General features: G+C 33.9%; 1 protein-coding gene across 6 annotated transcripts in view; it reads left to right on the forward strand.

The window, feature by feature from the left end:
* LOC135136620 (CUGBP Elav-like family member 1-B) overlaps positions 1-27,533 on the forward strand; it is a 347,598-nt gene that overhangs the window by 292,451 nt on the left and 27,614 nt on the right. For all 6 annotated transcript variants that reach the window (XM_064065986.1, XM_064065988.1, XM_064065989.1 and 3 more), the window contains 2 exons: positions 810-892; positions 8,917-8,965. In XM_064065986.1, the coding sequence (XP_063922056.1) occupies positions 810-892; positions 8,917-8,965 (132 nt within the window). The remainder of the gene's footprint in view (positions 1-809; positions 893-8,916; positions 8,966-27,533) is intronic.

Genomic DNA, 27,533 nt, shown 5'->3' on the forward strand with positions numbered 1-27,533 from the left:
TGGAACGGATAAAATAAAGCGTCAACCATGACTGATAAATTTTAAACCAAAATTATGAAGTTTATAAACTGAACATTTTTTTTTTGTTTTTTGAAATGTAGTACACTTCAAAAAATGTCCGTGACTTAATTTAATGTGAATTTTATAACTATGGTTGGCACAATTAGACCTAATATTAGTGTGATTTTGAGCATATTCTCGATTTTATTAGAGCAGAATAGGTTTTTTTTTCTAATTTTATAAGTTACGGAAACTAATAGCACATCACAGATATTGCAAAACTTGATTTCTTCAATAAAATAAATTTACTCAGTCATTATTTTTTTTGAGTCACCCTGTATGTATAAACAAATCCAAAAAATATAAATGGAATGGTAAATCACAAGTATATACCCATCATATTCTGAACATTTTAGATAGGGTATTTATAAAATTAAAACTAATTCAGAGTAAGAATTTGGTCAACACGTAAATTTCGTTGTAGTTTGAGCCTACCTACAAATTCTGCTCTCGGACGATTTGTACCGCCTCCTACCGGCAAAAATGATCCGCCCATAGGCTCAAAACATTTGCCGGCGATTGTACGTTCAGGCTATTACGTGCGCCCCCGACGGTTTAAATTTTTGACGCACTGTCCGAAGCAGCCCTAGTGCGAACTCGGCTGTAGCTAAATTAGAGGTAACTTTTAAGACGCCTCGCCCATTGTAGACAGGCGCAAGATAGACGCCTCAGGGCCTGTCATCTTTATGCATAACACAGCCCATTGTGTTATTAGAACAATGAAACTAACTTTGGTGGTGTTATTTCAGGTTGTTGCTTCGTGACGTTCTTTACAAGGAAGGCAGCTCTTCAGGCGCAGGACGCTTTACACAATGTGAAAACCTTAAACGGGGTAAGTTTGGCTTTAATTAATGCAGCCCTAATTTACTTTTCATTATAAGTGGGAAATAGTGTAAATTTACTATTAATTTTGATGCGATAATTGGAATTTGTAGCGAAGCTTCGCCGCCTCCAAGTCATAAAACCCTATTTTTACATTTACGTGATTAACGCGGATTTCGTTTGTTTTTTGATCAAATACGTCGGTGTCTGACGCGTATTCGTCTCCAGCTACCTTAAATGGTTTTCAAATAATTCCTATTATCGATCGCATTGTTCAAACAGAGCCCGCGTACACGGCCATTAATTATTATAATTGCCCTGACACGTTATCTGCTATCAGGTGTCAATATCGCCCTCCCGCGTCCCCCTTTCCTGCCGACACTGCAATCTTCCCACATTGAAACCTCCGACAACCCCTTCCCGATCCTCTTCGCTCTCCTTTGCGCCCTTTCTCCCCGATTTATTCCCAATTTAATTAAGAAAACGAACAGACTTCCAAAATCGTTTGACTGATTAACGCCTCCTCGGCGTCGCTTTCGAGATCGAACGAGCAACAGAAAGCAGTACACCTGTGCGGCGTCGCGACGCCCCTCCGACCTTATGTAGATCGGCGAGCCCGAACCGAAATTAACGCGAAAAGACTCGCAAATCCACGCAAATTTCGCGCCGACGGAGCCCTTTTTTATTTTGGTGTTCCGTCAGCAGAAGGAGGAAGCGAAAGGCGGACGTGCCGCGAATGGCGACGAGACACATCTACATGGCCAGGGCCGGACCGATCGAGCGAATTAATCGGGCCCGATGCGTCCGTGTCGTTTGTCAAAGGGTTGCGACAAATTGGCGGTAAATCGGCGGATTCTGTGCCCAGGATTTTGACAAACGACGCCTGGAAGATTGATTCTGCACAGGTGAATCTTCGGGGTCGAGCGAGGTCCTTGTTTCTTCGCGCTTCTCGCGAGTGACGTCCTAGCGTTCGATAACCTGAAGACTAATTTCCAGCGAAAAGCGTCGTTAATGCCATTGAAACGGATTCCCGCTGAACAAGACCTGTCGAATTTTGCCATCGGCCATTGATTAATAGTACTATTACTGATTAATTGCGTGCGGCACCATTCAATCACCACCGCCGTGTGCGCTTCCCGTGTCCTGTCAATTGTCCTGCGACAAACAAGCAGGAACATTCGGGAGGGCGGCGGTGGATTTACGCCACCCTCGCAAATTGAACGTCACTGCGGATTAACATCGAACGCTTGTCTCTCACCTGACAGCTGTTGTGTAGAACAAGAGTCCATTGTTAGCAGGATGGGAAACAGACACGCACGCATCTCTGCATATCCGTGACATTAGCATGCGACATCCTCCCGCATTCTGCTCGGCCAGCGGATCGGTGTGCGAAACCGTCAATAATCGGACCGGCGGAGGGCGGGAGGCTGCACCAGTCGGCGATTCTCGAAAAACGTAAACACAATCCGAAAAAGATTCAAGTTAAAACCGTCGTAGTTGGCTTACTTGTATACTACTATCTTTGGGTGTGTTCAGATGGAACCATCTGGGAATCGCGACTTTTCCAGAGGGCCCTGTAGCCAATCCTGAATTCACAGACCTCCAGGTTCTTTCAAACCACGTAAAAAACAACACCCACAGGAGGACTCCGAAATTTTTTCAAACTACTTCAAAAATAATACTCGCAGGAGGTCAACCAGATGGTTTTGAACTACTTCAAAAATAAAACACAAAGGATCTCCGAGTTTCTCTCAAATTACTTCAAGCACGACACCCACAAGATGTCCTCGAGATTCTTTCTTACTACTTCAAAAACAAAACACAAATGATCCCCGAGATTCTTTTAAACTACTTGAATCATCAGACAAAAAGAGTCTCCGATATTCTTTCAAACTAATTCAAACTCAAAACAAAAGAGGAACCCGAGATTCTTTCGAAGAAATTCAAAAACGAGACATAAGGGGTCCCCGAGATTCTTTTAAACCACTTCAGAAACAAAACAAAAGGAGTCCCCGAGATTCTTTAAAACCATTTCAAAATCACAACAAAAGCAGGCCCTGAGATTCTTTAAAACCATTTCAAAATCAAAGCAAAAGGAGTCCCCGAGATTATTTTAAACCACTTCAGAAACAAAACAGAAGGAGTTCCCGAGATTCTTTAAAACCATTTCAAAATCACAACAAAGGGAGTCCCTAAGATTCTTTAAATCCATTTCAAAATCAAAACAAAAGGAGTTCCCGAGATTCTTTAAAACCATTTCAAAATCACAACAAAAGGAGACCCTGAGATTCTTTAAAACCACTTCAGAAACAAAACAAAAGGAGTCCCCGAGATTCTTTAAAACCATTTTAAAATTACAACAAAAGGAGTCCCCGAGATTCTTTAAAACCATTTCAAAATCACAAAAAAGGAGTCCCTGAGATTCTTTAAAACCTTTTAAAATCAAAACAAAAGGAGTCCCCGAGATTCTTTTAAACCACTTCAAAATCACTACAAAAGAAGTCCCCGAGATTCTTTGAAACCACTTCAGAAACAAAACAAAAGGCGTCCCCGAGATTCTGTAAAACCATTTCAAAATCAAAACCAAAGGAGTCCCCGAGATTCTTTTAAACCATTTCAAAATCACAACAAAAGGAGACCCTGAGATTCTTTAAAACCACTTCAGAAACAAACCAAAAGGAGTCCCCGAGACTGTTTAAAACCATTTTAAAATTACAACAAAAGGAGTCACCGAGATTCTTTAAAACCATTTCAAAATCACAAAAAAGGAGTCCCTGAGATTCTTTAAAACCATTTCAAAATCAAAACAAAAGGAGTCCCCGAGATTCATTTAAACCACTTCAAAATCACTACAAAAGAAGTCCCCGAGATTCTTTGAAACCACTAAGAAACAAAACAAAAGGCGTCTCCGAGATTCTTTAAAACCATTTCAAAATCACAACAAAAGGAGGCCCTGAGATTCTTTAAAACCATTTCAAAATCACAACAAAAGGAATCCTTGAGATTCTTTAAAACCATTTCAAAATTAAAACAAAAGGAATCTCCGAGATTTTTAAAAGCATTTCAAAATCAAAACAAAAGGAGGCCCTGAGATTCTTTAAAACCATTTCAAAATCACAACAAAGGGAGTCCATAAGATTCTTTAAATCCATTTCAAAATCAAAACAAAAGTAGTTCCCGAGATTCTTTAAAACCATTTCAAAATCACAACAAAAGGGGACCCTGAGATTCTTTAAAACCACTTCAGAAACAAAACAAAAGGAGTCCCCGAGATTCTTTAAAACCATTTTAAAATTACAACAAAAGGAGTCCCCGAGATTCTTTAAAACCATTTCAAAATCACAAAAAAGGAGTCCCTGAGATTCTTTAAAACCTTTTAAAATCAAAACAAAAGGAGTCCCCGAGATTCTTTTAAACCACTTTAAAATCACTACAAAAGAAGTCCCCGAGATTCTTTGAAACCACTTCAGAAACAAAACAAAAGGCGTCCCCGAGATTCTGTAAAACCATTTCAATATCAAAACCAAAGGAGTCCCCGAGATTCTTTTAAACCATTTCAAAATCACAACAAAAGGAGTCCCCGTGGTTCATTTAAACCACTTCAGAAACAAAACAAAAGGAGTCCCCGAAATTCTTTAAAACCATTTCAAAATCACAACAAAGGGAGTCCCTAAGATTCTTTAAATCCATTTCAAAATCAAAACAAAAGGAGTTCCCGAGATTCTTTAAAACCATTTCAAAATCACAACAAAAGGAGACCCTGAGATTCTTTAAAACCACTTCGGAAACAAAACAAAAGGAGTCCCCGAGATTCTTTACAACCATTTTAAAATTACAACAGAAGGAGTCCCCGAGATTCTGTAAAACCATTTCAAAATCAAAACCAAAGGAGTCCCCGAGATTATTTTAAACCATTTCAAAATCACAACAAAAGGAGTCCCCGTGATTCATTTAAACCACTTCAGAAACAAAACAAAAGGAGTCCCCGAGATTCTTTAAAACCATTTCAAAATCACAACAAAATTAAGCCCTGAGATTCTTTCAAACCATTTCAAAATCAAAGTCCCTGAGATTCTTTAAAACAATTTCAAAATTAAAACAAAAGGAGTCCTCGAGATTCTTTTAAACCACTTCAGAATCTCAACAAAAGGAGGCCCTGAGATTCTTTAAAGCCATTTCAAAATCACAACAAAAGGAGTCCCTGAGATTCTTGAAAACCATTGCAAAATTAAAACAAAAGGAGTCCCCGAGATTCTTTAAAACCATTTCAAAATTACATCAAAAGGAGTCCCCGAGATTCTTTTAAACCACTTCAGAAACAAAACATTAGAAGTCCCCGAGATTCCTTTAAACCATTTCAAAATCAAAACAAAAAGAGTCCCGGAGATTCTTTAAAACCATTTCAAAATCAAAACAAAAGGATTCCCCGAGATTCTTTTAAACCACTTCAGAAACAAAACAAAAGGCGTCCCCGAGATTCTTTAAAACCATTTCAAAATCAAAACAAAAGACGCACCCGAGATTCTTTTAAACCAATTCAAAAACGAGAAAAAAAGGGTCCCCGAGATTCTTTTAAACCACTTCAGAAACAAAATAAAAGAAGTCCCCGAGATTCTTTAAAACCATTTCAAAATCAAAACCAAAGGAGTCCCCGAGATTCTTTTAAACCATTTCAAAATCACAACAAAAGGAGTCCCCGTGATTCATTTAAACCACTTCAGAAACAAAACAAAAGGAGTCCCCGAGATTCTTTAAAACTATTTCAAAATCACAACAAAAGGAGGCCCTGCGATTCTTTAAAACCATTTCAAAATCACAACAAAAGGAGTCCCTGAGATTCTTTAAACCCATTTCAAAATTAAAACTAAAGGAGTCCTCGAGATTCTTTTAAACCACTTCAGAATCTCAACAAAAAGGGGCCCTGAGATTCTTTAAAACCATTTCAAAATCACAACAAAAGGAGTCCTTGAGATTCTTGAAAACCATTTCAAAATCAAAACAAAAGGAGTTCCCGAGATTCTTTAAAACCATTTCAAAATTACATCAAAAGGAGTCCCCGAGATTCTTTTAAACCACTTCAGAAACAAAACATTAGAAGTCCCCGAGATTCCTTTAAACCATTTCAAAATCAAAACAAAAGGAGTCCCTGAGATTCTTTAAAACTACTTCAAAATCAAAATAAAAAGAGTCCCTGAGGTTCTTTCAAACTACTTCAAAATCAAAACAAAAGAGACACCTGAGATTCTTTCAACTTACCTCAAAAACATGACAAGGAGTCCCCGAGATTCTTTAAAACCATTTCAAAATCAAAACAAAAGGAGTCCCCGAGATTCATTTAAAGCACTTCAGAAACAAAACAAAAGGAGTCCCCGAGATTCTTTAAAACCATTTCAAAATCACAAGAAAAGCAGTCCCTGAGATTCTTTAAAACCAATTCAAAATCAAAACAAAAGGCATCTCTGAGATTCTTTCAAACTACTTCAAAATCAAAACAAAAAAGGAACCCGAGATTCTTTCAAAGCAATTCACAAACGAGACATAAATGGTCCCCGAGATTCTTTTAAACCACTTCAGAAACAAAACAAAAGGAGTTCCCGAGATTCTTTAAAACCATTTCAAAAATCAGACAAAAGGAGTCACCGAGATTCTTTTAAACCATTTCAAAATCGGAACAAAAGGAGTCCCTGAGGTTTTTTCAAACTATTTCAAAATCAAAACAGAGGCACCCGAGATTCTTTCAGCTTATCTCGAAAACTTGACAATGGATTCGCAAGATTCTTTAAAACTACTTCAAAAATAAAGAGATAAACTACGTACTGTAAAATCGAATTGTTGACATTTAAAGAAATCGAAACCTCGGATAATTGACAAATCCAAAAATTGCAAAATTGAAAGCTTTTAAAATTGAGGAATTGAATAATCAAATACTAAAATTAAAAATTGATTAAATGAAGAATTGTAAAATCGAAATAATAATAATAGTGTATTTATTGACAAAATAAAGAAAATGAAAAAACGAAAAATTGTGATATAAAATCGAAAAAAATAAAAAATCGGGAAAATGAAAAATAAAAGTGAAGAACTTGAAAAATCGTGGAAACGACAAATTGAAAAATCGAGAAATAAAAAATGAAAAATCGAAAAATTTTAAAATTCGAAAAATTAAAATGTGTGCATAACATTCTAAACAGTTTAAAGTCGGGAATTCGAAACATCAAAAAATCGAAAAATTAAAGAATCGAAATATCGAAAAATCCCAAAATTGAAAAATCTAGAAAGCAAAGAATCGGTCAATAGAGAAATTGAGAAAAGGAAAAATCGAAAATTTTGAAACGCCAAAAAAATTTGGAGAACCGAAAAATTGAAGAATAGACAAATCGAAAAATCCTCAAAATAAAATGTCGAAAAATTGAAAAACCGAAAAATCCAAAAGCGAGAAGTCAAAAAATCGAATGATAGAGGAGATATCGAACTATCGAAAAAGTAAAAAATCTAACATTTGAAAATTTGATAAGTTGTAAATTGAAAACTGAAGCACCAAAAACCCGAAAAATCGAGAAATCGAAATATGTACTCCAAAAACAAAGGAAGTCCCGAGATTCTTTGAAATTATTTCAGAGATCGCCTGGAAATTGCGAACTCTCCAGAGGTGCCTGTGGCCGTGAAGAACCATAGCGCTGATGCCCGAATCTAGAGTTCATATACTTTTAAAAGAAGCAAAATTTCGGCCTTTCGGCATTGATTCTGTCCGTCTAAATCCCAGAGATGTTTGTTTGTTCTTTCTTTCTTGTGTCTCTTCTTCTGTTGTTGAATTTACGTTGTCCAGTTCGATTAGGTATAAGTTATGAGGCCATAATTTTTTAGGTGATAACGTGTTTACAAACCATTTCAAAACATGATAAACATCTAATAAATAATAATGAAAAAAACAAAAACAAAAACTGCGATTACTAATAAAAACACAGCGCACACAACTTACTTTCGTATATTTATCGCAAGAATCAGTTAAACTGGAACTCAAATAAATAAAAAAATATACCTATGAAAGTTCTACACAATAAAAGTTTAATCGTGAACGACACTCGCATTTAGTAACAGCTAGTGCAATAAATATCGACGCGATAGTGTGGATGTGCTAATTGCGGCTTTTTTGGTCCTTCGAGCCGGATTAGCGGTGGCGGCGAATCGACCTCTTCGGCAAACAAGGCCAAAACGCAACTCCCGCTAACCCGTTCCGCCATAAAAACTGTCCCCTCAAAAACTCGAACACTGCGGCCCAGAAACTTTATTCATGTGATTAAAGAGGCTTTTAATAAAACGGCGAAATACATTATCCCCCAAATTCCGGATAAAATTCTAAAGCAACAATTTCGTTTGAGCCTCTTAACATCATTTTAAAATACGATCTCTCCGCTGCGCCCCGTTGTTGTATAAAATCATCTTAGAGCTCGTTTCGCGAACAAGAAATTGTAGCTTACCACCATAAGAATTTCCGTTACGGTTCATTATTATATAAAAATTCTACTTTCGAGAGATGAGTTATCTGTACAAAGTATCTATTTTCGGAGTATATTTCTTAGGATGCGATACGAAATCGTCGTAAAATTTCCAACAACGACAGCTCTTTTGAAAGCGCCTCATATTTGCAGAAAAGATTTCTTTGCATTAAGACGCTATTCATTTCGCGGAATATGCACGTAACGTTTATTTGAGCACGCTCACAAAAGGCTGTGACGTACACGCATAAAAATTCTTAAGGTTGTTGCTGCACTGAACCGATGGATCAAACTGTGTTTGTATACAGCTAGTAAACAATTGGTCAAAATTTTACTTTAAGTGAGTCAAAAATGTATTTCGATTGCAGCCGTCGTCACATTTGCATCTTCGGGCCGCGCGTCCCCGGGGGCGGCGCGCCGCCCCTTTAAATCAATTGATCGGCGGCCGGAGCGCCGCCGGTGCATCGTGCGGGCCATTAGGTCCGCCGGCTGCAGCAGCCGTTCCGACACTTAACTCATGATATTCTGTCTGTTGCAGATGCATCATCCCATCCAGATGAAGCCCGCCGACAGCGAGAACAGGAACGGTAAGTGTGACGATTTGATTGATTCGTTCTCGCACCTGTAGTGGTCGTTCGATTTTCCGCGTTCGGCGGTAATGAGGCGAGAGGGCGAAAAGTAAACTCGAGGATTTTCGCGCAAGCCAACTTCGGTCGAGGAAATTTAAATGGAACATATGGCGTGTGATACATCACTTTAAAACCCCCGAAATCGAAACGCCTTGGATTCCGAGGGTGGGAATCGCGAGATAACGACGTTGCGAGAACGCACGCGGTGGGATTAATGGGGGATCAAATTTTGCTTTTTGACGAATGGGTGCGAAAGTTTTCGGCGGGATTAGCGCGGAGAAGGGTTTGTCCTTGCGGGGGATTTGCGAAATTGAGAATTTTCCAAGAATTAAAAAATTGAAAAGCGGGCGAAACGTGTTGAATGCGGATGGGGGTTGGGAAAAATAAAAGGCGATCGAGTTAGCGGAAAATTTACTACTGAATGTGAGTTTTGAATCATTGGGTGTGTCGAAGAATGGAGTACTTGTTATGCAAGGAAGTCGAGACAGCTGACCCGAATTTTCAATTACCAGTGTTGTTTCAGGAAAAAGAAAAGCCAACGAGATGTACGAAGCGCTGACTTTTTCGTGTCTTATTTTCAAAACTAACAATAACGGCGTTATTTTATTTTTATTGTGTGCAGAATGGAGTATGTTGAAATTTATGCCGAAGGGAGATTATATTTTTCGCTCTGGCGCAACCATAGAGCAACCGGGATAACAATTTTTTACTAAATCTAGACACACTTTTTTTATTTTCTTTGATAGCGCAGATTTAAATCACAATTTTCTTCCCCGATTTTTCAGCGCAGCCTAAAAGTGTTATTTCGAAATTTAAAGCGTTTAATTTCAAACATTTTACTTCCCGAGCATTAGCGAAAAAAGTGGTCTCCCGTTTCCGTCTGTCTGTCTGTCTATCTGTTTGTCTGGCGTCTGTATCCATTTTTATTAGACAGGTAACTCCCAAATTATTGGAGCGATTGTTGTCACATTTTGTATGTGTCATAGGAATATCGTCATAGGATGACGTCATCTCCAAAATTTATATATTTTTTTTAATTTGGTAAAATAAGATACTCTTGTACCTGTGGTGTGAATCCGTGTCGAATTCTCACGCTAGACATCTCGAAATTTTTGGAAAAAATTCAAAACTGAATAATAATATTTTGCAATATAACTTGGAAAGCGCAAAACCGATTGCTCTGAAATCTTGTAAATATTTTAAGGTTATTGTAATCAGTGAATCGTCAAGCAAAATTTATTCGTTTATCCCCTCCCAAAAACTTGATGACGTCATCTCAAAATTTTGCTGAATAAATTTTTGGCGTTTCGAAATTGTCGATTTTTCCGTTTATCAATTTCCCTATAAATCGATTGTTTGATTTTTCGACTTTTCGACTTCCCATTTTTTTGACTTTTTGATTTCTCGATTTCTCAGTTTTTCGATTTCTCAAGTTGCCGATGTTTCGGGTTTTTTTTTATATTTTGGGATTTTTCAATATTTCGATTTTTCGATTTTTTGATTTGATTTCTCGATTCAATTTTTCGACATTTTAATTTTTCGTTTTTTTTTTAATTTGAGTTTTTTCGATTTGTAAATTTTTCGGTTTTTTAGTACTTCAATTTTCAATTTTCAATTTTTCGAAGTTTTAAATGTTAGACTTTTCAGTTTTTGGATGTTTCGACATCCCTATCTTTCGATTTTTTGACTTCTTGCTTTTAGATTTTTCGTTTTCTCAATTTTTCGACATTTTAGTTTGAGGATTTTTCAAATTGTGGATTCTTCAAATTCTTCATTTTTCGAATTTTCGATTTCTCGATTGTTTATTTTTTTTCAAATTTTTCGATTTTTCAATTTTTCCATTTTTGGCGTTTCGAAATTTTCGATTATTCCTGTTTTCAATTTCTCTATTAAGCGGTTTGTTAATTTTTCGGCTTTTCGATTTCCCAATTCTTCAATTTTTCGATATCTCTACTTTTTGATTTCTAGATTTTTCAATTTTTCGATTTTTTGATGTCTTAATTTCTTGATTTTTAATTTTTCTTTTTTTTTTAATTTGAGATACATATTTTGATTTCTCGATTTTTCGGTTTTTTAGTATTTCAATTTCCAATTTTAAATTTTTCGAATTTTTAAATGTTAGATTTTTCACTTTTTTGATGTTTCGATATCTCTATCTTTCAATTTTTCGACTTCTTGCTTTTAGATTTTGCGTTTTCTCAATTTAGAGTTAGTTTGTGGATTTTTCAATTTGTCGATTCTTCAAATTCTTCATTTTTCGAATTCTCGATTTCTCGATTGTTTATTTTTTCTTCAAATTTTTCGATTTTTCAATTTTTCCATTTTTAGCGTTTCGAAATTTTCGATTGTTCCTTTTCTCAATTTCTCTATTAAGCGATTTGTTAATTTTTCGGCTTTTCGATTTCCCAATTCTTCAATTTTTTGATATCTCTACTTTTTGATTTCTAAATTTTTCAATTTTTATATTTTTTTGATTTCTCGATTTTTGAATTTTTCGATATTTTAATTTTTAAATACTTCTATTTCTTGATCTTTCGATTGTTCGACTTCTAACTTTTAGATTTTTCGGTTTTTCTATTTTTTGATTTTTAAAATTTTTGATTTTTCAAGTTTTCTAAATGTTGGGTTTTTCACATTTTTGATGTTTCCATATCTCTATCATTCGATTTTTCGATTTCTCGCTTAGAGATCTTCGGTTTTTCAATTTTTTGACATTTTAGTTTGAGGGTTTTTAAATTTGTCGATTCTCCAAATTTTCGGTTTATCAGTTTTTTATTTTTCGATTCTTCAAAATCCTTATTTTTCTACAGGAAATGATCATGAAACAAGTTCTTAAGTAACCGTGTTGTTCAAGGAAACTATATGTATTAAGTAAAAAAGAAAGCCAAGGATTAAGCCCCACCTATACCCGCCCCGATCTAAATTGTAATGAATATTTCATTCGTTTTCAAGCCGAGGGGAGGAGCCTATTATATTGGCGTTTTCTGCTTGATATACATTGTCATCTTTTCATAACAAAAACTTAAAACATGTTTAAAATGGTAAATTTTTGCAGACAAATACGGATTTTGCAGTTACGTTTCTGGCAACGAATGAAAAATTCATCATAAATTTAAGCCCGCCCATACGTGCCCCGACCTCAGTAGTTATGATCTTTCATTGGTTATCAGACTGAGGGGCGGAGCGTAACTGCAAATTCCATTTGTCGACAGAAACTTACCATTTTAAAAATGTTTTAAATTTCTGGTTGTGAATAGATGACTTGGTATATTAAGAAAAAGGAACAAAATATAAACCCCGCCCACCCGCCCTGTCTCAATCGTGATTAATTTTTTTATTCGTTGTGAGTCAAGAGGGCGGAGTTTAATTGCAAAATTCTTATTTTTCTACGAGAAATTGCTATGTGAAACATGTTTTTAAGTAAATTAAGTAAAAAAGACAAGCCCCATCCGTTCGTCTCGATTTCAATCTGTCTTTAACTTTTACGTAATATACATAGTATTCTTTGAATAACACGATACTCAGAAACATGTCTTCGATGGTAATTTCTTGTTGAGAAATAAGAATTTTGCAATTAAGCTCCGCCCTCTTGATTCACGACGAATAAAAAAATCATTACAATTGAGGCAGGGTGGGTGGGCGGGGCTTATATTTTTGTAGGGAAACATAGGTTTTGCAGTTATGCTTCGCCCCTGGCAACGAATGAAAAATTCATCACTAGATTAAGCCCCACCCATACGTGCTCCGACCTTAATAGTGATAAAGTTGTCATTGGTTGTCAGACTGAGGGGCGGAGCGTAATTGCAAAATTCATTTTGTTTACTGAAACTTACCATTTTAAAAATGTTTTAAATTTCTTGTTGTGAATATTAGGTATATTAAGAAAAAAGGGAAAAATATAAACCCCGCCCACCCGCCCTATCTCAATCGTGATGATTGTTTTTATTCGTCGTGAGTCAAGAGGGCGGAGCTTAATTGCAAAATCCTTATTTTTCTACGAGAAATTGCTATATGAAACATGTTTTTGAGTAATCGTGTTGTTCAAAGTAAACTAGATGTATTAAGTAAAAAAGATAAGCCCCATCCATTCGTCTCGAGCTCAATCTGTCTTTAATTTTTACTTAATATACATACATAGTATTTTTTGATTAACACAATACTCAAAAACATGTCTTAGATGGTAATTTCTTGTAGAGAAATAAGAATTTTGCAATTAAACTCCGCCCTCTTGACTCACGACGAATAAAAAAATCATTACAATTAAGACAGGGTGGGTGGGCGGGGTATATATTTTGCGCTTTTTTTTAAACACGTAGTCATCTTTTCACAACAAAAACATAGAACAGAATGGTACATTTTTGTAGGGAAATATAGGTTTTGCAGTTATGCTTCGCCCCTCGGTCTTGCAACGAATGAAAAATTCATCATGAGTTTAAGCCCGCCCATACGTGCCCCAGCCTCAATAGTTATGAAGTTTTCATTGGTTGTCAGAGTGAGGAGCGGAGCGTAATTGCAAAATCCACTTGTCTACAGAAACTTACCATTTAAAAATGCTTTAAATTTCTTGTTGTGAATAGATGATTAGGTATATTAAGAAAATAGAACAAAATATAAACCCCGCCCACCCACCCTGTCTCAATTGTGATGATTTTTTTTATTCGTCGTGAGTCAAGAGGGCGGAGCTTAATTGCAAAATCTTTATTTTTCTACGAGAAATTGCTATATGAAACATGTTTATGAGTAATCTTCTTGTTCAAAGCAAACTAGATGTATTAAGTAAAAAAGATAAGCCCCATCCATTCGTCTCGAGCTCAGTCTGTCTTTAATTTTTACTTAATATATATACATAGTATTTTTTGAGTAACACGATACTCAAAAACATGTCTTAGATGGTAATTTCTTGCAGAGAAATAACAATTTTGCAATTAAGCTCCGCCCTCTTGACTCACGACGAATAAAAAAAATTATTACAATTGAGACAGGGTGGGTGGGCGGGGTATATATTTTGCCCTTTTTTTCTTAAAACACGTCATCTTTTCACAACAAAAACATAGAACAAAATGGTAAATTTTTGTAGGGAAATATAGGTTTTGCAGTTATGCTTCGCCCCTTGGTCTTGCAACGAATGAAAAATTCATTATGAGTTTAAGCCCGCCCATATCTGCCCCGACCTCAATAGTGATAAAGATTTCATTGGTTGTCAGAGTGAGGGACGGAGCGTAATTGCAAAATCCATTTGTTTACAGAAACTTACCATTTAAAAATTTTTTAAATTTCTTGTTGGGAATAGATGACTAGATATGTTAAGAAAAAAGGGCAAAATATAAGCCCCGCCCACCCGCCCTATCTCAATTGTGATGATTTTTTTATTCGTCGTGAGTCAAGAGGGCGGAGCTTAATTGCAAAATCCTTATTTTTCTACGAGAAATTGCCAAACTATACGTATTAAGTAAAAAAGATAGACCCCATCCATTCGTCTCGATCTCAATCTGTCTTTAACTTTTACTTAATATACATATGTAGTATTTTTTTTAATAACACGATATTCAAAAGCATGTCTTAGATGGTAATTTCTTGTAGAGAAATAAGAATTTTGCAATTCAGCCCCGCTCTCTTGATTCACGACGAATAAAATAAATCATTACAATTGAGACAGGGTGGGTGGGCGGGGCTTATATTTTGCGCTTTTTTCTTAAAACATGTGGTCATCTTTTCACAACAAAAACAGAACAGAATGGTAAATTTTTGTAGGGAAATATAGATTTTGCAGTTATGCTTCGCCCCTCGGTCTTGCAACGAATGAAAAATTCATCACTAGATTAAGCCCAACCCATACGCGCCCCAAGCTCAGTAGTGATAAAGTTTTGATTGGTTGTCAGACTGAGGGGCGGCGCGTAATTGAAAAAGCCATTTGTCTACAAAAAGTTACCTCTTTGAACATGTTTTAAATTTCTTAGCGATTGTTTGATTTTTCGATTTCCCAATTTTTCGAGTTTTTGGTTTCTCTACTTTTTGATATCTAGATTTTTCAATTTTTCGATTTCTCAAATTTTCGATTTTTCAGTTTTAGGGTTTTTTCATTTTTCGATTTTTTAAGTTTTCGATTTTTGATGTTTCGATTTCTCGATTTTTCAAGTTTTCGATTTCTCAATTTTTCAACATTTCAGTTTTGGGAATCTTTCAAAATCTTATTTTTTTCAATATCTCGATTCATCTGCCGCCGCTGATGCTGCTATTTGTACGTGCTTAATAGTCGAATTCTTTCGAAGTTAACAGTCGAAGTTGGCCTAGACAAGCATTCATAAAACTCATTCTTAACAACAAGTTGCCCATTCAAAACTACTGCTAAACAATCTAGAGACTGAAACATCCTAACAGATGCGCTGTTATTTTCGTAGACCATCCAAAAAGAAGAATAGCGATATCTAATGCCAGTTTGCCCCTCAAGAATATTATTAGGCTTCACTTCGCGCCAGATTTAACATTTCTGTCTAAGCATTTCCAAAGCTCGTTACAGGATGCTTGCGCTCGACACCTGCGCAGCCAATTTGTATCACCGACTTTTTAGTCACCGATATTTAGAAGAAATAGACGAAAATTCCGCTTTTCTGACTATCAATCACTCGTTGCACCGAGCGACAGACAGATCGCTACATTCGTTATCTCCAGACAAATTATCGCCGAGTTATTTAGCGCAACAACTATTTGAAACTGATAGAAGTCTCGTCGTCGTTCCCAGAGCTATTACGCTAACAACAATAAGAAACAACAAACTTATCGCAGCGATAGCGCCGTATTGATTTTACAAATTCCATTTGGTAGCAGTCACTTCTCGTATCTTCCACCTACTGGACTCCAAAAGTACGGGCGCTCGCTCGTTCGAAAAAAGACATTTAGATATTTGATAAGATAAAAACCCGACTTGAGCAACGAGCAAATTAATTAACAGCCGTGGGCGATAGACGGATTGCTTTTCCGTCATTGTAACAATAACACATTCGTTTAAATAATAAACAGTTCGACTCCGAGATTGGTCGCAGGAACCGTCCTCTATTTCGCAGTCGGAAATAATCAGGACCTTTTTGACTCATTAGATTTTTGCTTGCGCCTTTGAACCCACCAACTCGAAGTCGCATTGTTATTTATGTCACAAGACCCGCATACATAATGGAAACGTCACAGAGTAAAGCCAAATCGCAAATTATGTATGGCCGTGGATATTCCTACGTATATAAATGAGTTTACATGCATAATATCCTGGTCGTTCGTGCCTCTCCTGTCACATCCAAATATTATTGGACAAGCCGAATTTATTCAAATGAAGAACCGATTTGGTGTAATAATATTCATAATTGAATTATTCTGGTAATTAGGCGTTTTATCACGTTTGTCGCCGCTGCTCATTAATACGTGTGTTTCGACACTGACCGATAAATTGCGCATTGCCACACTTTATTAAACTACGGCTATAATTGGTAGAAAAAGTGCAGAGCGGCCCCGATGCTTGTCCGGACGCGTCAACGAAAAAGCGGATTTCGTTGCCGAAAAAGATACAATCGACAAAGACCAAATGAAAATAAATGGCTTGTCTCTGCTACGAACGAAAAACTTCTTAACGACTTCCTGCTGCACTGGACATTCCGCGATGAGAAAGCTGCCAAAACTTGCCGTGTTTTGTTTCAGCCCTTAAAAATAAATCTGTAAAAGTTGGAGTAAATAAATGGAGTGTCATTGCAAGGTGAAAAATTGTACCTGATTGGAGACGTTTCAGCGGAGAGTCGACAAAAATCCGTTCGTTCGTTATGGAGTAAATATTTATGAGAGAGGAGTTTAATGTAAACGCGAATCCATTAGGTGCCATTAACCAAAAAAAACGATTGTGTTGTTCGAGACGAGTCGGTGTTGAAATTTCGGGATCGGAAAGTCTGATTTTGCATGACCGCTAATCTGCATGTTTTAATTCGTTATAAATCACCAAGTTATATTCATAAAGCAACTTTTCAACATAAAATATATCAACCACATTGCACGCACTCGCTTAATTAGGCGCTTATGCCATTACATGCTTCCGCGCTAATTTTCCAATTTTGTACAGAACCCCGCATTATGCATAAAGCCTTATCGCGAAAAACACCCGATACATAAAAATCAAACGCAAATAAATCGAGCCGAATTCGGGTCGGCACGTGATTTTTGGCGTGCACTGTACTCTATTAAGTACCATTTCATACACGTAGTTAGCGACAGTTTTAACTAATTATAGTGCGAAAAAAATCACCTGTCAGAAATTTTCACGTCGGCCGTCCTTTAACCAGAAAATAATGTATGAGTGTCTTTATTATTATTATGATTTATTTGATGTTTACTGAGTCGAGTTGGCGTGCAAAATAACGTTAATTTATTACTATTCGAAACGTTTTAATACCTGAAACGTACTTAAGGGGCGCAGACCGTAACGTAACCGATATATTTTTTTAAAATGTGCAATTTTCATTGGAATTGAAAATGAGGTCAGGTAAATTAATAGCTATTTAACGAACAAGTTTGTTAATAAAGGTGATTAATAATCGAGATATTTTAACGCGCGAGGAACGAGTTTTTATATTTTTTCTTTTTCTCAATTTGAAATTTTTCAGTTTTTGGATTTTTCAATTTTTTTTGTTTTCAATTTTTCGTTTCTTCAATTTTTGATTTGCAGGTTTTCTAATTTTCATTTTAGATATGTAATCATAATTATAATTTTTATTAGAGTTGTTCACTTTTTCAATTTTTCATTTTTGGAATTTTTTAATTTTTCGATCTTTGAATGTTAGTTTTTGGACTTTACGAACATTTTTCGATTTAATTCGTTCTTTGATTCATTAATTTTTTCTCGATTTCTAGTTTTTCAATGTTTCTATTTTTCGTTTCTTCAGTTCTACAATTTTGTCAAATAAATGTTATATAAATTAAAAAAAAAAATAACAGTGTACCTATGGTCTATGAATCCGTTTTGAATTTTTATCTTCGACATACAATTTTTCGATTTCTTGATTTCTCGATTTTTAGTTTACTTAATTTTTCGATACTTCAGTTTTACAATTTTTGTAATTTAAAAAAAAATCATTTTTACATTTCTCAATTTCTCTATTAATCAATTCTTTGATTTTTCGATTTTTCCTCTTTCCAATTTATCGATTTTTCAGTTTTTCGATTTCTCAAGTTTTCGTTGTTACAATTTTGGGATTTTTCAATATCTTCAATTTTTTAATTTAAAATTTTTCACTTTTTTGATATATCGATTTCTCGATCTTGAATATTTTGATTTATCGTTTTTTTTTTAAGTTTAAATATGTATTTCAGTTTTAAATTTTCCGGTTTTTCGATTTCTCCATTTCTCGGATCTTTTGATGTCTCAATTTTTTAATTTCGATTTCTCGGCTTTTCCATTTTTCAATTTTTTATTTCTTCAAGTTTTTAGATTTTTAAAATTCTCCGTTTTTCGATTTTATGTTTTGTTATGCTTCGATCTCCCGATTTTAACCTTTTCAACGTGTATTCCAATTTTTCGATTTTAGAATTTTCGATTTCTTACATCTCGATTCTTCGTTTTTTCGATTTTAAAATGTTTTACTTTTCGTTCTTTTTTTCAATTTTTCAACATTTCAATTTTGAGAATGTCTATATTTTTCAGTTTTTTGATATTTTCATTTTTCAACTTTTTAAATTTTGATTTTTCGACTTACCGGAAATCGATTTTTGGGTTTTTCAATTTTTCGACTTTTCAGTTTTGAGATTTTTCAATTTGTCGATTTCTTAGTTTTTCATTTCTTCAGTTTTGCGGTTTTTCACGTTTTCGAATTTTTAAATTTAAAATTTTTCAATTTTTCGATTTTATATTTTTTACGTTCCGATTTCCCGATTTTAATTTTTTTTATGCTTTTCAGTCTTTGGTTTTTCTAAATTTTCATTTTTCCATTTCTCAAATTCTCGATTTTTCGACTTTTTGATTTTGTGTTTTTTTTAATGTTTTAAATTTTTCGTTATTGTAATTTTTCTATTTTTTAAATTTTAAATATTTAGATTTTTCGACATCTTGAATTCTCGATCTTTTTTCAGTTTGAATTCCTCGGTTTGTCGATTTTCCAAAATTTCGATTTTTCAATCTTTCGACTTTTCAGTTTTGAAAATTTTCGATTTCTCGATTTTTCAGTTTTTGATTTTCCAACTTTTAGATGTTTTAAATTTTAGAGTTTGCAAATTTCACGAGTTTTCAGTTTTTAATTTCGTCAAGTTTCCGATTTGCAATTTTTCGTGTGGGTTTTTAATTTTCTTTATTTTTTCAATTTTCGGCTTTCAATTTTCCGTTTTTTTAATTTTTCATTTGCAGTTTTTCTAGTTTTCATTTTAATTATGTAACACTCTTAATAATTATAATTTTTTAAGTTGTTCACTTTTTCAGTTTTTCGTTTTTGGAATTTTTCAATTTTTCGGTGTTTGAATATCACAGTTTTTGGACTCTATAATTTTTCGATTTTACAATTTTTGGATTTTCCAATTTTTCAATTTGAATGGTTTTTCTTCTTTCCCATTCTTCGATTCATTAATTTTTTTTAGATTTTTAAGTTTCTCGGTTTTTAGTTTTTCATTGTTTCAATTTTTCATTTTTTCGAGTTTTTAACTTTTCGAATAAACAAAATCGAAACATTATAAAATAGAAAAATTGTAAAACTGAAAAAGTACAAAATGAAAGCTTCGAAATATAAAAAAATTGGAAATCAAGAACTTAAAAAATCAAAGATTGAAAATGTAAAAAATTGAATAAACAAAAAATTATAAAATCCAAAGAAACTTTGAAAAAATAAAGGTAATGGAAAAATGAAAAATTGTGATATAAAATTAAGAAAATGAAAATTACAAAATCGGGAAAATGAAAATATCCAAAATCTGAAAAGTATAGAAATTGAAAAATTTCCAAAATTGAGATAGCGAAAACTTAAAAATCGAGAAATCGAAAAATTTTTAAAATTGGAAAATTGAGATATGAGAAATCGAAAATTCTAAAAATGGAAAAATTGAAACACATTAAAAAATTAAAATCGGGAAATCGAAACATGAAGATTATAAAAGGGGAAAATGAAAAATTTTAAAAATCGAAAATTTAAAATATATACTAGAAAAATCGAAAATTTTGAAAATCGAAAAACCAAGAAATCGAAATCGAAAACTTGAGACTTCAAAAGATCGAGAAATCGAAATAGGCCGAAATCGGAAAATTCAAGTTTGAAATATTTACTTAAAAAAGAGATAATCGGAAAAATCGAAAAACTCAAAAAAATCGATAAACCTAGATATGAGAAACAGAAAATTCCAAAAATCGAAAAATTGAAATACAGATTAAAAAATTTAAAAAATCGAAGTTAAAAAATCGTGAAAACAAATTCCATTCGATTTTTTGTTTCTTCAATTTTTTCCAATTTTTTCATTCTCCGATTGTTCAATTTTTCGAATTTTCTACTTTCCGAATAAACAAAACGGAAAAGTTATAAAATAGAAAAATTGTAAAATTGAAAACTCAAAATGAAAAAACGCAAAAGTATAAAATGAAAGCTTCGAGAAATCGAAAAACTTGAGAAATTGAAGAAACGGAAAATTCAAAAATCGAAAAATTAAAAATTGAGAAACTTAAAGATCGAAAAATTGCTGTCGAAAACACGAAAATTATTGTAAAATCTAAATATTGAAAATTGGAAAATCGAGGAATTGAAAATGTGAAAAATTGAATAAACGAAAAATTGTGATATAAAATCCAGAAAATGAAAATTAAAAAATCAGGAAAATGGTATAAAAAAAATGAAGAACTTGAAAGAACATCATTACGCCGAATATGTTCATTGATGTTTCAAATTTTAGAGTTTGCAAATTTCACGAGTTTTCACTTTTTAATTTCGTCAAGTTTTCGATTTGCAATTTTTCGTGTGGGTTTTTAATTTTCTTTATTTTTTTAATTTTCGGCTTTACAATTTTCCGTTTTTCTAGTTTTCATTTTAATTATGTAACACTCTTAATAATTATAATTTTTAAAGTTGTTCACTTTTTCAGTTTTTCGTTTTTGGAATTTTTCAATTTTTCGGTGTTTGAATGTCACAGTTTTTGGACTTTACAATTTTCAAGATTCTATAATTTTTCGATTTTACAATTTTTGGATTTTCCAATTTTTCAAATCGAGTGGTTTTTCTTCTTTCCCATTCTTCGATTCATTAATTTTTTTTAGATTTTTAAGTTTCTCGGTTTTTAGTTTTTCATTGTTTCAATTTTTCATTTTTTCGAGTTTTTAACTTTTCGAATAAACTAAATCGAAACATTATAAAATAGAAAAATTGTAAAACTGAAAAAGTACAAAATGAAAGCTTCGAAATATAAAAAAAATGGAAATCAAGAACTTAAAAAATCAAAGATTGAAATTGTAAAAAATTTAATAAACAAAAAATTATAAAATCCAAAGAAACTTTGAAAAAATAAAGGTAATGGAAAAATGAAAAATTGTGATATAAAATCAAGAAAATGAAAATTACAAAATCGGGAAAATGAAAATATCGAAAATCTGAAAAATTCCCAGAATTGAGATAGCGAAAACTTAAAAATCGAGAAATCGAAAAATTTTTAAAATTGGAAAATTGAGATATGAGAAATCGAAAATTCCAAAAATGGAAAAATTTAAACACATTAAAAAATTAAAATCGGGAAATCGAAACATGAAGATTATAAAAGGGGAAAATGAAAAATTTTAAAAATCGAAACTTTAAAATATATATGTACTAGAAAAATCGAAAATTTTGAAAATCGAAAAACCAAGAAATCGAAATCGAAAACTTGAGACTTGAAAATATCGAGAAATCAAAATAGGCCGAAATCGGAAAAATCAAAATCGAAATATTTACTTAAAAAAAGATAAACGGAAAAATCGAAAAACTCAAAAATATCGATAAACCTAGATATGAGAAACAGAAAATTCCAAAAATCGAAAAATTGAAATACAGATTAAAAAAATTAAAAAATCGAAGTTAAAAAATCGTGAAAACAAATTCCATTCGATTTTCCGTTTTATCGATTTTGCAATTTTTTGTTTCTTCAATTTTTTCCAATTTTTTTATTCTCCGATTGTTCAATTTTTCGAATTTTCTACTTTCCGAATAAACAAAATGGAAAAGTTATAAAATAGAAAAATTGTAAAATTGAAAACTCAAAATGAAAAAACGCAAAAGTATAAAATGAAAGCTTCGAGAAATCGAAAAACTTGAGAAATTGAAGAAACGGAAAATTCAAAAATCGAAAGATTAAAAATTGAGAAACTTAAAGATCGAAAAATTGCGGTCGAAAACACGAACATTATTGTAAAATCTAAATATTGAAAATTGGAAAATCGAGGAATTGAAAATGTGAAAAATTGAATAAACGAAAAATTGTGATATAAAATGCAGAAAATGAAAATTAAAAAATCGGGAAAATGGTATAAAAAAAATGAAGAACTTGAAAGAACATCATTACGCCGAATATGTTCATTACGCTACACATAACCTCAATTTAGTCCTTAATGATTCTGTTAAGAATGTACCAGGAATTTCCGCATTTTATGATTTAATAAATGCTATATACGTCTATTTCAATGAGAGTTTACCGAGATGGCAACAACTTAACATTGAGATGAAAGAAAATGATAAGTGTGTTATAAAAAAAACTTTAAAAAAGTTATGCCCCACCAGATGGTCATCGACATTTGATTCTCTAATTGCCATTAGATATAATCTCTCAACAGTTATGAGCTGAAATTATTTTAACATCAAAAAAGAAAAGTGAAATAGATGAAGCTGTAGCTCTTCGTAAAAAAATGGATTCATTTGAATTTGTTGCTCTATTAGTATTTCAACGCAAAATTTTAGAAAATGTTAATTTGGTCTCAAAAACTTTACAGAGTTCAAATATTACTTTAGATGAGGCTTGTAAATGGATGGAACATCTAAAAGACAAATTTCAAAGTATACGTGACAATTTTGAACAAATAATGTAGGAATCAAGGAAATGTGCTGATACCTGGAAAATTAACAATTCTTTTTCAAATAAACGTATAAAAAAAGTGAAACTGTTTCATGACGAATTATGTGAAGATACCGTTTTCAAAGATCCCACTGAAAAATTTAAAACAACCGTTTTCTATCCTGCTCTTGATATTTTAAATATTCAAATTAAAGATAGGTTTGAAAGCATGAAAAACGTCAGAAACTATTTTTCTTTTCTGGAACCACAGGAAATGTTGAATAGTACAGACGAAGAATTTGTGGAAACAGCATCAAAGTTGGCAAATAAATACGAAGAAGATATTTCTAGTGCAATCTGTGGGCAAATCGTTAGTTTTAAAAACATCGTTGTTGGTGAAATTATTCAGCAAAAAATAACTAAAATTACAGATATTGCTAAGTTTCTGTTTATGGACAATAATTTTTTAACGGCAGAAAGTTCTTTTTCTAAATTAAAATTAATTAAATCATATTTACGAAGTCAAAAACGATTAACCAACTTAGCTGTGTTGAGCATTGAGTGTGATCGATCCCAAAAATTAGATCTCGACAGTGTCATACGCGAATTTATGACTCACGTCGAATGAAGCCAGTATAATCAATTAACAATTTTTAAAAATTATTATGTGTATAATTTGGTGTATGGGGGCGCTTACTACAAACTGCGGGGGGGCGCAGTGGAAGTTAGCTACGCCACTGCTTAAAACTGTTGTACGTTAATGGACACAAACATCTAAATTGTTTGTTATTTGCGAGCTATAAATTGCAAAAATATTGCGCCGGTACTGATCTACTCAACATTTGTATCCATCGTCTCCGACCTACAAAGCAAACTTTTTTCGGATTACTAGTCGCTATAAATAAAAAGTTCATTGCTTTGCTTGACTAGGCACTCAAAACGTGACTATAATAGAGACAAAATGATAAAAACACGTGTATTTATTTACAGTGCGCCCATCTTTTCGAGTGTAATTGTTGGGTGCGCGTTCAGCTGCCAAATTCTTGAGACACCGATTTGTCATTTTATTTTTGTGGATCCACGAACAGGTTAAGTAAATAAATAGCTAAAGTACGGAAAAGCAGCCTGAGTAGGTTGCTTTTTGTATTGTGGTCGAGCTGGCAATTGTGTGAAACTCGCTAACGATTTTTCTGGGTAAAAGCGCGATTTCACCCAGCGTAGACAGTTTTTTCGGGTTTTTGTGCAAGCGGAATGGTCACCAAAACCGCTGGTAAGGTTGACGGCTTCCGAGTTTTAGATTCCCCGAATGTGTCCTGTTGTATCTTTGGCACCAGTGTTCGGGCTTTCTTGAAGACCCCTCGTACACACCCGGTAACACGGTCTTATGAAATTAGGTTGACCACCCACCGCGAGCACCGAAGTACCTTCCTGATCACGATCAAAGGTAGAATCCGACCCATCTACCAGTGCATTTCCGCAAATTTTGGCACGCGTTTGCCATCCCGAATGGAAATAACCACTCCTGCCGCGATCTAGGTTAGTGCATCGGCGTCCGTTCCAGCGATCCATCCATTCCGAGTACCCACTACCCAGCGCCTCGTTAGGTATGCACGGTGACGTCCGGCGCACCGCCGCTTCGGAAATAAATATATTTGTATTTCGTATTCGTCACATAACGACTTGGCGTGACTGACTGCCAGTGCCAGCGAGCAGTTTTCAGTGAGCGTGTGTGCGGTGCGCGACGCTGGTGCAGCGGTACCATCATGGGCTCCGGTCTCGCGCTCGGATTCGCACCTGTGTCGTGGTACTCGTGATGCAGTGCAGCAACAAGTGCTATGAAGAGTCGCGCCTCCTCCAAGAGCCTCTATCCGGCCATCTCGGCCTCGTACTGGCAGCCGGCGCCGGTGCCCAGCCCATATCTGATGCCAGGTACTGTCGCGGTACTGCCGCGCTCGCGGGCCGAGCGACAGGAGCGAGCGATTTTTTTAAGACCGTACTGCCGAGAAAATCAAGGATACTTATAGTTGGAATATTAATTAATGTTATTACGCGATTATTGAACACGTGTGTGTTATCGAAGATCATGAAGGTAGTACCAAAGCTAAATTCAAAACAATTGTCGGTGTACGACGAGGCTCCGTAATAGGTCGCACGTTATTTTTAGTTTATATTAATGACCTACGGACGATCAACTCGTAATCAATCACACTACAGATAAACACCCATTCACTTAAAAAATCTAAACGCAACCTGTTGATAGCCGTCGCATTTAAGGACCGAATTCGTGCCACTTTTTCAACCAGAATGAACCAAATAAATAATAACACTCCAACGATACTTTGAATAAATAAAGCACGAACTAGCAGGCGTCGAACTACAACAACCACAACGCACGCAAGTCGTTTTTGACACTTCATCATCGCAAAAAGAATATTCAAATCAGTCAGTACGTTACGGAAATGTCATGTTTATGTATCCACACACACGTAACATCTGTTATACCTCAAACATCCACATGTCCAACATTTGATACGCTTCAACCACTGGTAAATAATAATGCGGCGGCGCACTGTTTGCTCGAACGTCGATTCTGCAAACCCATACATCGTACCATCATTGGCACCGGAAAAGCTCGCGATATTCGCAATCCGAAGAGTCGTCGGACTCTTGTAATCGTGTTTATGCTCGGATTTTAATAGCGTGGTAAACTGTTTGGTTTAGGTCGAAACTGTGTAAACACGGCCAAATATCTAATGCAATATTTAAACAGTCTTCGGTCGGCAAACAATGCAAATGATTTTCGCTGAACATGAATCGAATGAATAAGGCTCGAATGTGGACAGAGGCGACGAAATGTGAGTGGATGTTGGGCAACGCGTGCTAAATTCATGCGGATTTTTGCTTGTGCGTGTTTTAGGTGCGATTTTAAGTTGCATTCATGGATTGTGTTAACGACGGTGTTTTTTGTGTGGGTACCGGTTTTTAAATCTTCAACCAGACGTATCAGATTTTACTTAACCAGCAGAAGATAATCCTCACTACGATAAAAAGTGAGAGCGGATAATGTTCTCGGATGGAAATACAGGGTCATGTTTTACTACGAGACCGTCTAGTTACTTCCTGACTAGGTTTTCTCGATGTTTCATGATCCCTAGAGTACGAAAAAATAGGTCCCGATTTCCGTCTGTCTGTCTGTCTGACGTCTGTCCGAATTTTTATTAGACAGATAATCTCCGAAATTATTTACTAGGAATATCGTGTAGATGGTAAAAAGCTCACCAAAATTTGGATAAACATCCCCACCAACAAAAAATGACGTCATCTCCAAAACATCCATTAATCAATATTATTTAATTTTTGGTTTCTCCAATTTTTCTATTTGGAGTTTATCAATTTTTCAATTTTTCAATATTAGAACTTTTCGTTTTTCCATTGTTCAGTTTGTCAATTTTTGAAGTTTTCTATTTTTCGTTTTCTCAATTATTCAAGTTCTTGATTTTTTTAATTTTCATTTTCGCTATTTTATATCACAAATTTTCATTTTTTCGTTTAATTGCGTTTTCAGTTTTTCCTTTGATTTTATGTTTTTCAAATTTTTTTTTTTTTGATTTTTTCAGTTACTCAATTTTCCAATTTTTCAATTTTGCAACTTTTGTATTTCAAATTATTAGATTTTCCGACTTCTATGATTGTAAATTTTTCGATTTTACAATATTTATTTCGTTTTTCGATTTTGGCCTTTTTCTATTTTTAAGTTTCTCAGTTACCTATTTTTTTATTTTTTAAGTTCTTGGTTTCTAATTTTTCAGAGTTTTCATTTTTTACTGTTTCGTTTTTTCATTTTTGATTTTCCGCTTTTACAATTTTGCAAATTTTCATTATTACCGTTTTTCATTTTTCGATTTTTCGATTTTCCATGTCCTCAGTTTTTCAAGTTCTTGACTTTTCATCTTCCGGATTTTTTAATTTTTATTTCCTCGATTTTATATCACAATTTTTGCGTTATTTTTTCAATGCTTCTTTCGATTTTACAATTTTTCGTTTATTCAATTCTTCAAATTTTTAATCTCTGATTTTCCAATTCCTCGATTCTCCTATTTCTAAATTTTTCCGTTTTGCATTTTTTGAATTTCTCGATATTCGATTTTCCAATTTCTTTAATTTTCAATATTTCGATTTTACAATATTCGTTTTTTTCCAATTTTAAGTTTGTCAATTTTTCATCTTTCGATTTTTCAATTTTTCAAGTTTTTGATATCCAGTATTTAGATTTTTAAGTTTTCATTTTATACTTTTTCGTTTTTTCATTTTTGATTTTTCATTAAAATAATTTTCTTGATTCGAAAAGTTGAAAAATCGAAAAATTAAAAATTGAAAAACTAAAAAAATCGAAAAACTGAAAAAACGAAAAATAGAAACATTGAAAAAATAATAATCGAGAAACTTAAAAATCGAAAAAAATTAATGAATCGAAGAATTAGAAAGAGGAAAAAACGAATCGTATTGAAAAATT

This window comes from Zophobas morio, unplaced genomic scaffold, assembly GCF_036711695.1.
Source record: "Zophobas morio isolate AGI-343-1 ecotype UQ-CSIRO unplaced genomic scaffold, CSIRO_AGI_Zmor_V1 ptg000026l, whole genome shotgun sequence".
In the NCBI taxonomy this organism is placed as follows: domain Eukaryota; kingdom Metazoa; phylum Arthropoda; class Insecta; order Coleoptera; family Tenebrionidae; genus Zophobas; species Zophobas morio.